The sequence below is a fragment of the Indicator indicator genome, chromosome 16 (genome assembly GCF_027791375.1).
Source record: "Indicator indicator isolate 239-I01 chromosome 16, UM_Iind_1.1, whole genome shotgun sequence".
In the NCBI taxonomy this organism is placed as follows: domain Eukaryota; kingdom Metazoa; phylum Chordata; class Aves; order Piciformes; family Indicatoridae; genus Indicator; species Indicator indicator.
Genome location: NC_072025.1, coordinates 12590670 through 12607020, shown reverse-complemented (window position 1 = coordinate 12607020; position 16351 = coordinate 12590670). Strand labels below are relative to the sequence as shown.

At 39.8% G+C, this 16351-nt stretch overlaps 1 protein-coding gene across 1 annotated transcript in view; it reads left to right on the top strand.

The window, feature by feature from the left end:
• The window catches only part of HOMER2 (homer scaffold protein 2), a 38037-nt gene extending 22195 nt beyond the window's left edge, over nucleotides 1-15842 (top strand). The window contains exons 4-9 of the mRNA XM_054387716.1: nucleotides 4971-5063; nucleotides 6535-6674; nucleotides 8230-8386; nucleotides 10623-10733; nucleotides 14151-14231; nucleotides 15654-15842. Of these exons, the coding sequence (XP_054243691.1) occupies nucleotides 4971-5063; nucleotides 6535-6674; nucleotides 8230-8386; nucleotides 10623-10733; nucleotides 14151-14231; nucleotides 15654-15842 (771 nt within the window). The remainder of the gene's footprint in view (nucleotides 1-4970; nucleotides 5064-6534; nucleotides 6675-8229; nucleotides 8387-10622; nucleotides 10734-14150; nucleotides 14232-15653) is intronic.
• Nucleotides 15843-16351: the final 509 nt, after the last annotated feature.

Sequence of the window (16351 nt, the reverse complement as noted above, 5' to 3'; positions counted from 1 at the left end):
TTAAAGTTCCTTTCACTGTAATCTGAGAGATTTTAAAATATTCTCCCCAAATGACCAAACGTGTACTTAGATAAATGTAGTGCTGGTATCAGGAAGCAGCTTCTTAATGCCATGTAGCCAGACCAGAGCCAATCTGAAAAGCATACCATGTGGGCACACTGGCCTCAACACCAGCTCCGTTTCTCTCCAGATTGGTTTGTGCATCTGTTTGCACTGCATGAGCTTCTGAAGAGCCCACTGCTGATAATACAGCTTTCTACTTGCAGGAAGAGCTTTTCAAATCAGTAGAAAGATTCTGTGGTCCGAACACCAAAGGAGAGACCTTAAGGGTCTTCTGAAAATGGTTTGTGATGACAGTTACCTAGCTGGAAAATGTAAGATAGCCTGGTTTATTGCCACCATGCAAAGCAATGGGACAAAGATACCCCTTAGCAACCAGGCTTCTCACTTTAATTTTTGAACCATTAGTAAGAAAGATCAGAGATGATGGACAGATTACAGATGTATAAGTGTATTGGGAATAGTAAATCAAGTTTCATTTTCTGTTGATATCAAGCTCCTATAAAAGATATAAATCAAAGCTTGACAGTTTTACAGGAACTGATTGAAACTTTTAGTCAGAAATTGGAAGGACTCACTAGAACACCACTGAACCAGAGATCAATAGCCCTGGCTTTAAATAAATAAATCTGAAAAACGCTGAAAACAATGAATAATAATGAGACAAGAGAAGAGGTTAGCACACCTAAATATGTCTGCATTTTTAAGTATATTGATTGGACTAATAAAAGACATTGCCTGTTTCTAATACTTTGCTTCTCTTGAGATATTTAAGCATTAATCCATACCTATAGGGAAAAGCAATTTAAATTAAAAATGAGCCATTAATGAAAACTGCATTCCGTGACCTAGTAACCTAATTATCATTCACATTGATTGGGAGAATCCCACAATTTAAAGCTGATGTTCCCAGAGTCCTTTTCCCCTCTTTCAGGAGTTGCTGACCCTCCTTTTCTTCCCTCTCACCCTGTGCCTCAAAAGGTTCTCAAGACATCATTCAGACATTGCTGCAGCCAAGCTGAAACAGGAATCAAAATGGAATTAATGGTGTGCCTGGGTGTGATGAAGAGGCAGGGCTGTAAAGGTGGTGATGTGTTTTGCACATGAGTTGGTCAAGTAAGATTTCTGCTAGCAGCATTCAGGATGTTTCAACACAGACATGCTGTCTGAGGAGCTCTAGATAGCCCAAGGGTATTAGGGGCAAAGTTTTATACAGGTGAGAAACCCAGTAAACCCAGACTTTGCACATCATAAAACAACTTCACCTAACATCTGGGAAGCACTGGACGTGATTTCTCTACATGCATGCATGTTGTGTGTGTGGTATTTCCCAGGCACTGTGTTGTAGGGGAGAAAGCTTGAAGCAGTACCTGGCCCTGACCCCAGCATGCAGCCCAGCCCCCTGGGCCACCTGGCATGGGTGCTGGCAGTGCACTGGATGTGCTAGAGCAAATTACTGACCCCTTTCTTATTTTCTGCCAAACTGCCTGGTACTGAGGGTTCATCTAGAAAAAAACACAGGCAAAACCATGTGTGTGTTGTGGGTCACAGCACAGCGTGCTCCCCAATGAGAACTTTGCATCACCCAGCCTTCTGCAAACCCGGAGGGCGCTGAAATATTTATGAGACTGCTTTGGGTGGGAGCAGCTGTTTCATCTGACACTGCCACAACTTGGCAGGAGGAGACGTGAAATATAATACCAGATCAGGAGCTTAAAAGTTACACATGCAAAATAATGTTCTGTAGTGTATAAAATGCAAAGGAGGTCTATTTAAATATGTATTTATTTCTTCAGGTGACAAGCTAGCTGCAGGTTTGAACAGCCTTTAAATAATCTGTGCAATGCACAGTGGCATCCTTGGGTCCCCGTTAAATTTCACTGGCCAAGACTCAAAATTAAACAGTGCTCATGGGCTGCAGCAGCCTTAGACTAAAAGGCTCCTCACATGTTGTAGCAACAAATCTTTCCTGTATTGCAGCTTAGTCTTGCAACTTCATGGAGCATGGTCAGACACGTCATGTAATCCATGATGCACTATTGGAGTGGTGTTTAGTTGGGGTTTCTCTTAACTCTAGTGGCTTTTTTACCCGTTTTGGGGAACACTATCTGCCCACAGACGAGGATGGAGGAAAGAAGGGAGATGAAGGGAATAAAGATGGAAGGAAATGGATTTTTTATTTGGTTTGGGGTATTTATTACTCCTCGAGACAACATTTGTCAAGTTGTCATTTCCTAAACAGATTATTTCACTTTCTAACTAGGAATGGCACGTTTTAAAAGCACTCCCTATTGTTGCAATAGTTTGGTCACTCAAAGTCCATTTAGATCTTGGAGATAGCACAGGATTTTGTGGTATCAATTATTTGATAGTTATGTTTGGGACAGCAAAAATCAGTTACAGCAATAAAGCATCCTAATTTCTGCCAGTGATTAGACAGTGTGGCCATGCCATCACTCTCAGACAGCCTCAGAATCTGAGTAGCTTCAGAAATGCCTGGTCTGCTGCTGTAGTAATTAGCATTGGTAATGCTATACAAGTTTGGGCTGTCACCACCACGTTGCTGCACTCAGAAGAGTAATCAAGTGAAAGACTTAAATTTCATAATAAGCCAAGTAATCCTCAGTAGCTTTCAAAAGCAAACTGTTAGTAAAATGTAGCAGGCATTAATTAGCTAAGAATGAAGAAGCAGCAGCAGCAGAACTCTTTATGGACGTTTCCAAGTGTATGGGGTAAGGGGAAAATAGAAACTACTGTTTCTGTAACAGTCATCTTTACATTTGTAACAACAACAAGAATGGGTAATATTTTTACTCTTAAAGCTGAAGGTTTGTCACTAAGATGGTGAAAAATTATTTGCTCTTGTTTCTAAAAGCCAATGTGTTAAACACATGGGTTGGTAAACATAACTGAAATCTACTGAGCAATGAGATCATTATTGGCTTTGTATTGAAGATTAGTTTTGCTCAGTCATGTACACTTTTTAAGTTATTATTATGAAAATGTGTCAAAATGTCCTTTTCTTCTCTGCTCACATAGATTTGCACAGCATCTCTTGTGTGCTTTATGAAGATAGATGCAAAAATAAAATTTGATGGATTGCTTCCAATTCTTTTTGCCTTTTCATGTTTCATATAGTCCATGAAGAACCCACCATAAATTTCTCACACTTGCCATAAAGATTTATTGTAAAAGAGAGCTCAGAACAGGCCTTTACTATTTTAAGGAAACCCAAGTGTAGCTATTGCTGTTGATATAATATTTTAGAAGTAATCAGTTTGTTAACTCTGTTTTGTCACAGCAGGAGATACGTTTTGTGTAAAGCTGGAGTTAAATCACTTAAGGCAAAAATGTAATGTAGTTGTTTCTAATGATCTTCATAGTGCTACAAAGGTAATCAAGTCGTTTGTGTGTAGTGACTGCACATGCCATCAGATAACAACTGCTGCCATCTGAGAGCACATACTTTGCATATGCAAATTCAGCTGTTGTATAGAAAACAGCTGGATTTAAGAGCTTGATCTTCATTCATAAGCATCATCACAGAGTGTAGCCTACACCCCAAAATTCACTTGGCTTTGAGAATGTGCTCATCCATGGGCCTTAAGAATGATGTATGTGAAAATTTTCATCTGGGTGTGTTATAAAAAACACAGGTTCCTCCAAATAAACTCCCAGATTTCTGTTAGACCATTTGGAGAAGATTTGTTATATCAGTCTTTATAGTCCCATTATTTTACTGAGAAGGAGCATGCTAAATACCTGCAGTAAATCTAAAAGTTAGAAGATGAGATTAATAAGTGGATAAAGATTTTTCTCTTTCCTTGGCTATAAAATAAGATGTTTTTATGCTTTTATTTGCAGTTTTGTTGTGTTATTAATTATCGGAGGATATAATGGCAATACTTTCACTAACTGTGCAACAAAATACATCTATTTTTATTTTTAATACATCTTTCCTTTGTAGCATTTCAAGTTACTCAAAACACAGGCAGGCAAGACCAAGCTATTTAGCAGGATGACAGAGTTACCCATGCATTACTAAATACATCCTGATTTTAAAAAAATATTATGTAGTATGTCTTTTCTATCATCTCTGCAATTCAACACTTAAAACCTGAAACTCTGTTTAAAGTCTTTAAATCTCTGCAATTCTGACTGGCTGCAATAATATTTGTCTTTCAAAAGTGCCAGACTGACTTTGGAGCAGATGTCCTACAGCAACTTGCAGAGACTGGAATCATTTCTTTTCATTGTTATCTTTGCTTTCCCCTACCTCCCCCCGTTTGATATAATCCTCTTACAGGAGACTTTCAGGCCCTTTCTCTGAAGTCTTCTGTCTTTATTTTTGCCAGTAATATGAAAATTAGACTAGAAACTCTGTGTTTTCTTATGGCCCCATCATACATTCAGATCTACTTTACTCTTATTTGTTTCTGTGTCTTGATAATGCCTTGCTTGCACCCTGCAGATGAGCTCGTTTGCGTTCTTTAATTTAATTGACTTGCTCTTAGGAATAGAAGACATTGATAATTTTTTTTTAATCCAAACATGTCTTTTGTACTTTCAACTTTCATAGACTGTCAGCACCAAGTGAAACAGAGGAGGGAGAGGAAATAAACAAAACAAAACCAGATCAAACCAGTAGACACTAATAGCTCCTTTTTTCTCCATGGGTTATTACTGTGATCTACACAGCCACAGTGATGTCCCTCTTTTAGAAACACTCCCGTTCCTTTTGAGAGGACTTGCCTGCCAAAGAACTAAAATGTTCTTTTCTTGCCAAAAAATGTAAATTGCCAGAGTCAGTTGTTCACTTTTGGAGATCTATGAACCATATAAAGATAGTAATCTGAATAGTTTAATAGATGATAAATCATTTTAATAAATATCTTTCATGCTTTTTCCAGTTTGCAGAGAAGTTCCAAGAAGTAAAAGAAGCTGCCAAGCTAGCAAGAGACAGATCTCAAGAGAAAATTGAAACCTCAAGCAATCATTCCCAGGTCTGTAATTTAGTTTTTATGTATGAATGTATGCATGCAGGATAAATATTTTGATAAAGTTAAATTTTCTAATGGCCTGCACCAGCTTCAGGCAGCAAGCTTAAGGAATATAAAAGGAAGATTGGCAAAGGTAATTGTCAGCTGTGGGACATCAACATTGTTAGAGGAATATTTTTCATCCTTCCATGGTGTTAGCTTTCATGTAATGGTGTGTGTTTTGGTTTTGGTTGTTGGGTTTTTTTCACCAAGTTCTTGAGTTGTTCATAATAACAGGGAAAAATATACATCCTTTGATTTGTTCTGTAAGTCAGTAAGAAAAAAAATGTAAGTCAGCATAGTGCTTCAGCAGACAGTGAATGAGGTTCACTGAGATACTTTTTTGTCATCTGACTAATCTAGTGCTGCAGGAGAGATTGACTTAGTGGCCATAGAGTTTCATTGCCTAGGTGTGGCTAATAAGTTGTTGTGTAGGCACAAAGGCAATGCTTTAGGGAGTGGTTGGAAGAGTATATCACAGAATCACAGAATGTTAGGGGTTGGAAGGGACCTCGACAGTTCACCTACTCCAAGCCCCCTGCCAGAGCAGGATCACCTAGAGTAGATCACACTGGAATGCATCCAGGCAGATTTTGGATGTCTCCAGAGACTCTGGCAGCCTGGGCAGCCTGTTCCAGTGTTCTGTCATCCTCTCAGTGAAAAGTTTTTCCTCGTACCTGTACCATACCCTTTTCTAGGCAGCACACCAAGTGCTTCTCTGCCCAGGGAGGTCTGGGTGCCTTACAAACTGAAGAAATTTAGTGTTGTCCCATCCTCTTTATGAGTTTGATTATATTTTCATAGGCATTGCATTAGGTAAGAATGAACCCTATTCAGCAGCATTCTTGGCCCGGACCGATGTTTGGGAGAAGGTTAGATGAATTTTGATTAGAAAAGAATTCAGATGCATGATCAGAAAAAAAAGCTGCTGAATGTTCTTACTCTTGCAACTAACCTTCTTTGTAGGGTCCACAAGTACTGATCTAAGAAGCTGACTTTGGATACTCATATTTTAAAGATTTTGGTCATGGTCTTTATGGTTCATTTTGTTCTCTGTAGGTGATCAGCACCAAGCAGAACAGTATCTCCTTTTTCATTTTTGATTTGGACTTTCATGCTTCCAGGTGCACATAGGTGTATTGGTTCATGATATTAAAAAAACCAAACAATCTTTAGAAAACACAAGCCTTTGCAGTTAAAACTCTTAAAACATCTTTTGTAAACACATTCAGTGGACTTTTTTTTTATCATTATTATTTTTTCATTCTTCTTAAACAGAGCAGCTTTGCAACCAAGATGTGCAGGCTGTGTGTTTGTCACCAGGAAAGCATATGCAGGCTAGGTCTCAGCAGGATGGTGTGGGATCAAGATTATAATGGAATTGGTTTTGTGGTGTTGCAGGAGATGCAATGTTCATTTGTGTGTTGTGCTGCAGGAATCTGGACGTGAAACACCATCTTCCACTCGAGCATCCAGTGTGAACGGCACAGACGATGAGAAGGCATCACATGGTGGTCCTGCTGAGGCACATCTCAAGTCTGAGAATGATAAATTAAAAATTGCTCTAGCCCAAAGGTGAAGCTCCTTTAATACCTAAATTGCATCGGAATAGCATGCTGTGATTATCTGATGGTAATCATATTAACAGAAGTTATTCAAATGTAATTACATTCGTTTTAAATGATGCAGCAGAACTGATGAGTGAGCAGAGTTTAGCAAGTACCTCCCAGTACCCAGTTGACAGCTAATTACCAATTAGTTTTCTCCTGATCCAGTTGGTGATGAAGTGAGATCTCTTTTATTCCTCTGATGCCACCTCTTATAACCATCTATGTTTGTGAAGTTGTAGAGCTACAGAAATAACATTAAAGCCAGGAGGGAACAATTGCTACTGATAACATGTGAAGCCAAACTCTCCTCCTCTTTGAGTTTGCTACATTTACTCTGAAGACAATAGATATGGATACTTAAAATTATAAAAAGGAATTAACTCAACCCTAAAAAGCTGAAGTGAGGAATATAATTTGACTGAGCTGCTTAGAAGTCTTAGGAGGGTGTTTCTAAAGCTGTGGACAATGTCCCTTGAAGTCACATTTTTTTGCTATTTGCTTTGGTAAACTATTTGAAAATGCTGAGAAGAGTAATTTGCAGCTGTAGTGAAAATACAGACATTGAAATATGCAAAGTTACAACCTTAAAATAGAATCATTCTCTACTGGGATCTTGCCTTTTCTGCCTCTTGCATATGAATGTATCTGCGAATGGGAAGAAAATCTAACAGGATCAAGCTACTCTTAAAAAGATATTTAAAAATTAAAGCAGCAGCACCATAAGCAGTGTTACCCAGTGAGCAATGCTAAGGTTGCACATATTATATTTGAAGTAAGTCATCTCCCTTTATTTACATTTCAATAGTGTAACCTATTTCAAATCATAATGTTTGCTCATTCCTCTTGCTCAGGACATCTCCAGAGGCATGTAGCAACTAGCATGTAGGGAGTTTCAAAGCCTTCCTTCCATTCACTCTCTAATCTTGTGTCTATGCTGCAGGTCGAAGCTTTGGGGAATGAGTAGTTTAATTCTTCAGCATTATGTAACACTTGGATTTAAGGCTGAGCATAAAAAAATCAAATATAGATACTGCTGCAGTATAGATACCGTGACATCTTCTGTTCTGAATTATTGTACCATCTGCAAACGTGCAGAGTTGCTTTGTTGTACATGTACCATGCAGCAGGTGCTTGGCATAGCACAGCCATGCAGCTCTGGAGGTGAACACAGATTGTGAACAGCACCCAGATAAATTCCTGGTTGCACATGGTGCAGATCCCAGCTGACAGCTTGACCCTACATCCTGCTTTGACAGCAAGACTGCTGTTCCAGACACACAGGTCACTTTCTGGAGTTCACAGATCCCATGGTCTTGGCAGAGATGGAAAAATTAGGGATTATGTTCTCCTTAAGAAGGCAATGGCTAAAAGCAGTGACATACCCCTTGAGTAGTATTGATCTTACAACAACAAATAACTGGTAAACACATAGCAAAGGTGGATGAATTTGTGGTCAGGTAAAGAGCAGTGGTAGGCAGGATTATAGAGTGAAGCTTCCTAATGGACACATTTTTCCTCAGTTCATCCAACGTGAAGAAGTGGGAGGTAGAGCTGCAGACACTGCGGGAAAGCAATGCCCGGCTGACCACCGCGCTGCAGGAGTCTGCCGCCAGCATCGAGCACTGGAAGAAGCAGTTCTCAGCCTGCAAGGATGAAAATGACCAGCTCAGGAGCAAGGTATCACAACATACCTACAGGAGAACCATCTCTTCTAGTTAGCTGCTCCTGCCTTTGCTCTTTCTCTTGGAATTCTGTTGCTTTGTGTGTGTTTTAGGAGACAGATTTTGTCTTTGAAAAGCAGCTGCTTCTCTCTGCACACAGCAGGCAGGGAAGTTCAAAGAGCTGGGGATCCACAGGAGGATTGGTGCTGCCTCGTCAGATGAAGCTCCCTGAACCTTGATTTGGGACACTTGGTGTCAGCAGGGGTTGCTGACCAGGGTCAAAAACCAGAAAGATTTTAGAAGTGGGTTGCTCTTGCATATCCCTTTCAAAGCTCATTTAAATGCTGCCAGATGATGAATGAGCAGAAGGCATGGTTATGGTGTGGTTGCCCACAGGAAACCAGGCTGGGAACTACTCAGTATTAGAAGCAAATCCTGATGGCAGGCAGGAAAATGAGGACATGAGTTATGTCCTCAGCACTGCAGACTGCAAGCCAAGTCCTCCAGGGCTATTGCCAGGCGTATCTCACCAAAGCCTTTTCCCCTCTGTTACTGACAGAACCTTTCTCAGTAAGGTAAGAATAAGTGTGAGCAGCAGAGAACAATTCAGAAGTTTAAAGTTTTAAAGCCTCTGTTTTGAGCAGTCGTTGGTACTGTCCCTCAAATAACACTGTGCTGTCTGTAACAGCCCCACATGGGACTGACACCAGCCTGGCCATGGGGGATTCTGGTTTCCATGAACACTGCTTTCAGGGACAGTTTCACTATATTCGTCTTAAATGTCTTTGTAAAAGCTGGGTCCATTTTCTGCTCACTTAGGTGGATCACTGGGATGTTTAGAGCAGAGCTCATTCAAGTTGCATCAGTCTATTGAGGATTTGGGGGAGGGGGAAGGGATAAAGTTTGCCTTCAAAGAAGGAAGGAATTCTGTATCTCTTTGTGTGTCAGTAGGCTGCAAACAATATTTCAGCATTGAAGGTGGCCTGGATTGTCTGTCAGCACTGAAGATCCACGTGGAGCAAGCTTTTTCCCAAGGCAGATGCTCTCTATCTAGCCACATGTATTTTAGGTGTTCACAGTGATAATTCAGATGTCAAACCAGATCTATATTCACTCGTGTTACACTAAAAAATTAAGATTAGTTATTAGATGATTTGGATTCTTATATCCAGTCTCTTTTGTATAGGGGAAAAGTGAGACACTGGAACAGTAGGTTGTAAGGAAATACCATAATTTCCGGCATCATTTTTTCATTTTTCTGTATGTTGCATAGAAAAGTTGTTTTTGTTAAGAGCAACTGATGGACGTGCCACACCCTCAGTAGCTGTAGCATGGATATGAAATTACCAAAACACTGCCTTACTGCAGCTGCAATGTCATTGTGTTAGTGTCTAACCAGACTGTGCAGCAACACTCTCTGTATGATGCACTTTGTCTTTACAGAGAGGTTTTCTGAGCTTTTCACCCAGATAGGTTCCTTGCTCAGTGCTGCACCACTGCAGTGCCCTGGGAAGTTCCTTCTCCTTCATTAATTGGGTCAGAATTTTTTGCATACTGCTCTACCTTCCACTGAGACAAGTTATAATCCCAAAGCAACACGAAGCTGAGAATTAAAGTATCTACTTTAATGAGCTGGCCCATTGGCCTGTGGGAAGTGCATCCCCTGGGAACTAAATTCAGAGCTGGCAGGAGAAGGTATGGAGAAAGCAAAGCACGTCCCTGGGCAAGAGAACAAAGTGTCATACATTGCTCTGAACTGGTTCTCCCCCCAAAGTTTTGATGTTGTGTCCCTCATACTCTAACTAGAACAAATAAGCAGCCCCTGAGGAGGCAAGGCTGGGAGCACTGGAGAGATTTCTTCTCCTTGCTGCCTTAAGAAAACCCAACCCTTATAGTCTTGTGTTGGTTTCTTAGAAGTGAAGTACAGATTTTATCCACAGCTCCACTTAATTTATCAGCTCAGTGTTTTGTGCATTCTTGAGTACTTACATGAGATACTGTGCAAGAGAGAATAAACACAGTCCCAGGGCTTCCTAGTGGATGAGCAAATTGGCTCTTTTAAGGAAAGAAGTGATAATTTTGGTTGCAGTGAATAAAGTGCTATGGTTTAGGGAACAGATTCATGACAAATTAAAATTGTCTATACTATTCTCAGACACTCACTGGAGCAATGCCTATTTACTGTAGCTGTGTTCTGCCCCAGATTTTCAGAAATTTGAAAATTTGCACCTAATGTCTGACATTTCTTAAAGATTGAAGAACTGGAGGAACAATGCAATGAAATAGATAAGGAGAAGGAAAGAAATGCACAATTGAGTAGACGTCTCCAGGAACTGGAAACAGAACTTCAGGACAAAGAACTGGTAAGTGCCCAGAACACAGAAATGGCACGCTTTGGAGTTTTAGTGGGTTTGTCTGGTTCTCACTTAGGGTGTAGATTTATGGACTGACAGTCCAGTATGTCAGGGTGTTCACAGAATCATAGAATGCTGTGGGTTGAAAGGGACCTCCAGAGATCAAGTCCAACCCCTCTGTCAAAGCAGGACCACTTAGGGCAGGTCACACAGAAATGTGTCCAGGCAGGTTTTGGAGATCCTTGTTGAAGGAGACTCTACGACCTCTCTGTGATCCAGCACCCTCGCAGTAAGGAAGCTTTTTCTCATGTTGAGATGGAATTTCCTGTGTTTGAGTTTATGTCCATTGCTCCCTGTCCTGTCACTGGGTAACACTGAAAAGAGACTGGCTCCATCCTTCTGGCATCCACCCTTCAGCTATTTGTAGACAGATATGTATAGCCTGTTTCTAGATTGTCCATGTCCAGCTCCTTAGCCAGTTGATAAAGTTCCTCGGTCCCAGTTTCATGATGCATTATGTACTGTGACAGCACACTTTAATTTGGCAGTGGTTAACAAACATGATACTTACATGTATACAACACTTTACTCCTAATAGAAGAAGTGATGAAACTTGTTGCCCAAAGCCAGACAGATGTATGCATGTCAACAGTTTAGTTTTTCAGTCCCCATAGCCTGCGTTCCTGTAGACACCAGGACCATCATTAAAAAGACATAATTTACAGAATAACTCAATGTTTGGGTAACAAGACCTGTTTCTTGGTGGTTCTTAGTCTTCAGATTTGCCATTTTACAGTCTCCTTCTGACCTCAGGACTAATCCCAAGAGTGAGTATCTCAGATTCATTAAGAGTCCCCCAGTCTGTAATTTTTGACATAGAGGGTGATCACTTTTTCTAAGGACAATGGTGTCAGTGCCTTGGAGCCCCTGAACAGTGGCTTTTTCCTTCAGTACAGTGACCAAATACTCTGTGTTGGCTGAAGAGAAAAAGCTGTCATCAAGTGCAGTGAAGTTTGCCATGTGTCATTACAGCATCTCTGCTGGTGCTCTTAAAATCAGTGCTGTTAAGGGGCCATAGTTTAGGGAGATGGATTTTGATGTGCTGTTATAAATATAATATGCTTTTCAGCCCCATATTTCAAAGTAAAATGTCACATTTTCTTCCAAACATTTCTGTGGTAATAGCATGTATAATAACACTTATTCTCTGCCCGCTTTTTCCTCAAGACTCACATTTCTGTGGTGCCAAATGAACCAGAAAATTGATTGACTTGTGCATATTAGATGCCTATCTTCCATTTATACTGACAATATCCTAACTTGTTTTCAGACTGCATGCTTACATTAACAGGTTCTTGATTAGCTCTAAACCACCCCTAAGTAACCTTTTTGTGGTCTACAATTCAAACCAGCATGAAGCTGCTCCTGGATGTTGCCATGTAAGAGGAGCTGCAGATATTCTTTTCATGTAGGCAATGAGGAGAGAGAAATGCAAAGATGTGGAAAACAGGACAGAGCTATATAGTGAAATATTTGTATATATCTCATATGCCATATGCCATGCACCATGTATATAACATATATATGTACACACACTGCATTACACTACATATCATCAATACACACTATTGGAGATTTTTTAAATATATGTATATATACACTAAGTATATATAGTGTACTATATTCATATTTTGACATGTGAACTAGCAGGCATTTGTTATATATATACTAATATGTCTATGCACAGGAGATCAGATTTCAAAACAAAGGGCAAGTAACCTTTTCTCTGCCCTATATTAGCATCTGGGACATTGCCTGTATATAGTTATTCTTCCATTAGTTAAATTTTTCCATCCAGTTCACACAAAATCTGTAGTCTTGCATGATTTGTCATCTTAGAAAAGAAAAGAAAGAAGAAGCTGAGAGGAGACTTTATCACTCTCTACAACTGCCTGAAAGGAGGTTGTAGTGAGATGGAAGCCAATCTCTCTCAAGTAACAAGTGACAGTACAAAAAGAAACAGCCTCAAGTTGCACCAGGGGAGTTTTAGGTTGGACATTAGGAAAAATTCAGTCATAGAAAGTGGTGTAAAACCCTGGAACAGGCTGCCCAGGGAATTGGTGGTGTCACCATCCCTGAATATATTTAAAGGCCATGTAGATGTGATGCTTAGGGACATGGTTTAGCAGTGTCCTAGCAGTGTTGGGTTAATGGTTGGACTTAATGGTCTTAAATGTCTCTTTCGACCAAAATGGTTCTATGATTCTCTATTGTTGTAAACTAATGCTTAAAAAAATGGGTGGAAACAATAAAAGTAGTTGGAGTTGTCCTGGAATTACTAGATTTAAAAAAAAAAAAAAAAAAGGTTGTAATGTTGCTTTTGGCAAACCTCAGAAGAAAGCAGCATCCTCTCCAGGATACAGGGGATTCTTGTGAACTTTGGGTGAGACTGGAACTGCAGAGTATTGATGTACTTAGAAGAAGAGAATTGGTGGGACTTGAAAACCTTACTGTCTGGTTCTGTGGAAGATCTTGACTTATGGCTTCTGTTACACTGGTATTAGTCTGTAAGCTCTCCTGTTAGGGAAGAAATAATCTTTTGGTAGCTAAGAAATCTGCCTTTCGGACAAAACTGGGCAGTTTCTGGAGGAGGATCTTGCTCTCTCTTCAAGTCACAGAGTTTTTCTTGGACCTGCAAATGGGCTTTTCAGATGGCTCTGACAAGCCTTCTGCAAAATGTGCAGACTTTGAGTCTTTCTCTACTGTTCACATTGGTGGCGTTGGTTTGTGTTGTTAATGTACTCAAGCTGATTCAGTTTCCATTAGAGACATGGATTCCCATCAAGTCATATTGCTCTATTCATGAACTCCTTTCAGCCAGTCCTCTCAATTTGGATAGTGATGCTAAAATCAAACACAAATTTCAGAGCTGTGAGATTCTCAGAGGTGTACAGTGAAGGAGAGCCCATTACAGCTGTGCTCTGTAATGATGCCTCTGTATATGCAGCTCGTAATGCAATTGGCCTTTTGTTTTGCTGCCATGTATCATTGAAAATTCATATCTAATTTGCTATAAATTGCTTGTAGCATTACAACTCTCCACATTTCTCTCTTATTGAATGTGTCTGTTGCATATGTATGTGTTTCAGGTTAATATTTCATTAATAGAATTAATGACATTTTTGTGAGAGATTTGATTAAACTGCTTTAGAAATACAAAGCAAAAAATGTAGTGAAAAATGTATTCTAGTAGAAAATTAGCATGTGTTTGGGAATGCAGACATGCTATTTTGATTACTTTACACCCAAATACTGTGCAGAATACAATAAAATATGCAAAGCCATTTAATATTTTCAAATTTTCATTGTGTTGTAAATTGAAGTTTGCACTCATTTTATTTTTTTTTTCCTTTTGTATTTTCAAAGGAACTGGAAGAGCTCCGAAAGCAGGGTGAAGTTATACCACAGCTAATGTCAGAATGTGAATCTGTATCTGAACAATTACAGGTACCATTTAGCAATGCAATTTATTTTAAAAACAGTTGATGTATTTACTTGCTTCCTTGTAGCTATATGGTGTTCTCTGTTCAGACTTCAGTATTTGAAGGTGAAAGAGTTCTGGTTTATATAAGCAAAAAATGCTAATTCAATGCAAAACACACCGTGCCCTTCTCAGCATAGGAGTAATTAAATAGCTCCATTTCTTTGCCTTGCTGCTTGCAGAAATTGTTTTGCCTGGGATCATGTTGCAACTGTTTCCTGCAGGTTCCAGGCTGTCTTGTACCTGGTATTTCTGCTGCTCTGGGCTTGTGGAGCCCACAGCCATGTGTGTTGAGCAGCACGCCAAGACTCGTGGCAAATTGCTGCAGTGGCACCAGGGAGGGCTTTTTGAAAAGAAACAGATGAGCAGAGCTGCACAGCACTGGGGAAAAAAAGGTCACCTGAGGATGTGTTTACACACTGTCATTCCTTTCCAGCAATGCATAGCTCACTGTGGCTCAGGTCTGCACATGTAGCTCCTCTGCCTCAAAGTGGAGCTTGCTGGGCTCTGGGAGCCCTGCTCCAGCCAGCAGCTGGGCTTGTTAAAGTCTTGTGTAAATGCTTGTGTAAAGGCTTGTGTAAATGCAATAAATTAATACCTGAAAGGAGAGCAAATATAAGCAGTCTCGTCGATGAAACAAAATCCAGTTGATCAAATAAGCCACTACTCTGATAATCTAAATTATCTGAAATAATTTTGAAGGCTGCTGAGGAGTGCAGATGCTGACAATTGTTAAAATACGGATTTTGTTTGATTCAGCATGGTGAAGTTTGTCATCTGTGGCTTGTGGTGAGAATAAGCACCTGCTTACTCACATGAAATGGAGAGCAGTAGGCAGAAGAGCTAACGAGAAGGGAAGGTAATGGAACAAACTGCAGCAAGGAAAGTTTTATGTGGCTGCTCTGTTTCTTGCCCAAGTGCTCACACAAAGTGGAACTTTAAGAAAAATACCACTAAATCCCAAAGTTCTGAATAAAGCAATATTACTCCTCAGGCAGTATTTTCTAAGCTTGTTTTTCAAGTTTAAAGCACCATGGATAATTCTGTATGTTATTGGTGGCACGGTGTCTAATTCTGCAGCTGTAGCAATGACAGAAATATATGCATAGTGCATGAGTTAAATCCAGCTGAATTTCAAGATATCAACCAAAATGACAACATCTGATGCAAAGCATCTTTTCCAGTTAATCTGTGTCCTTTCCTGTGTGGGCTTTCTTTCCTTCTAATCTGACTAGCACATGTCACTTGCTTTCAAAGGTGCCTGTGTTAATCGGTTTGCAGAAGTGGAAGGAAACTTTTACAGCCGAGCTGTCATTTGTTGCTTTACCCTATTAAATGTGGTTCATCCTTCTTCTGTGATTCATCTTATTGTCTCTTTTGTCTTTAAGGCTGCAGAGAAAAAGAACAAAGATCTTGAAGAGAAAGTCAGTATGCTAAGGACAGAAGTCGAAGAGAGCAAACATAGGCAGACCAACCTTAAAACTGAATTAAAGAATTTTTTAGATGTACTAGATGGGAAGATAGATGAATTACATGACTTCCGACAAGGACTGTCTAAACTTGGAGTTGACAATTAGATGGCAATAGATTCTTTTTTTTTTTTTTTCTTTTGGTAATCTAGGGTCTGGATGTTTGATGTTTTGTTGATCCCAAACATGTGTTTTACAAAATATAATGAAAACGTTCCACTTGTTTGCATTGTTTTTGTACATAGAGGCTGAAAATTTGCTATGGGGGGCTGGGGGATTTTTGTTTTCTTTGTTTATTTTCCAAACCAATCGTGCTGCTCACTGAATTCTGTTGAGATTAGAAACTTTATATATTGCTGCTCTGGCTTCGTGAGGTTGGGAACAGGTAGAGGGTTCTGTCTCAGGAATCTGGAACTAGATCTACCTTAAAATGAATATGCAGTTAGTTGTTGCAGGGAAATTTATATCTTTCTTAAGGGCTGTTGCAACCATAGAAACAGAAAAATAAAGACTTTTTCTTGTCCAGACTGCCAGCACTCCTAGTAAACCACTTTTAGTCCTTGGTGGAGCAGAGAGAAGATTAGCTGGAGCTCCTGCAGTTTGCGAAATGTGCCTGT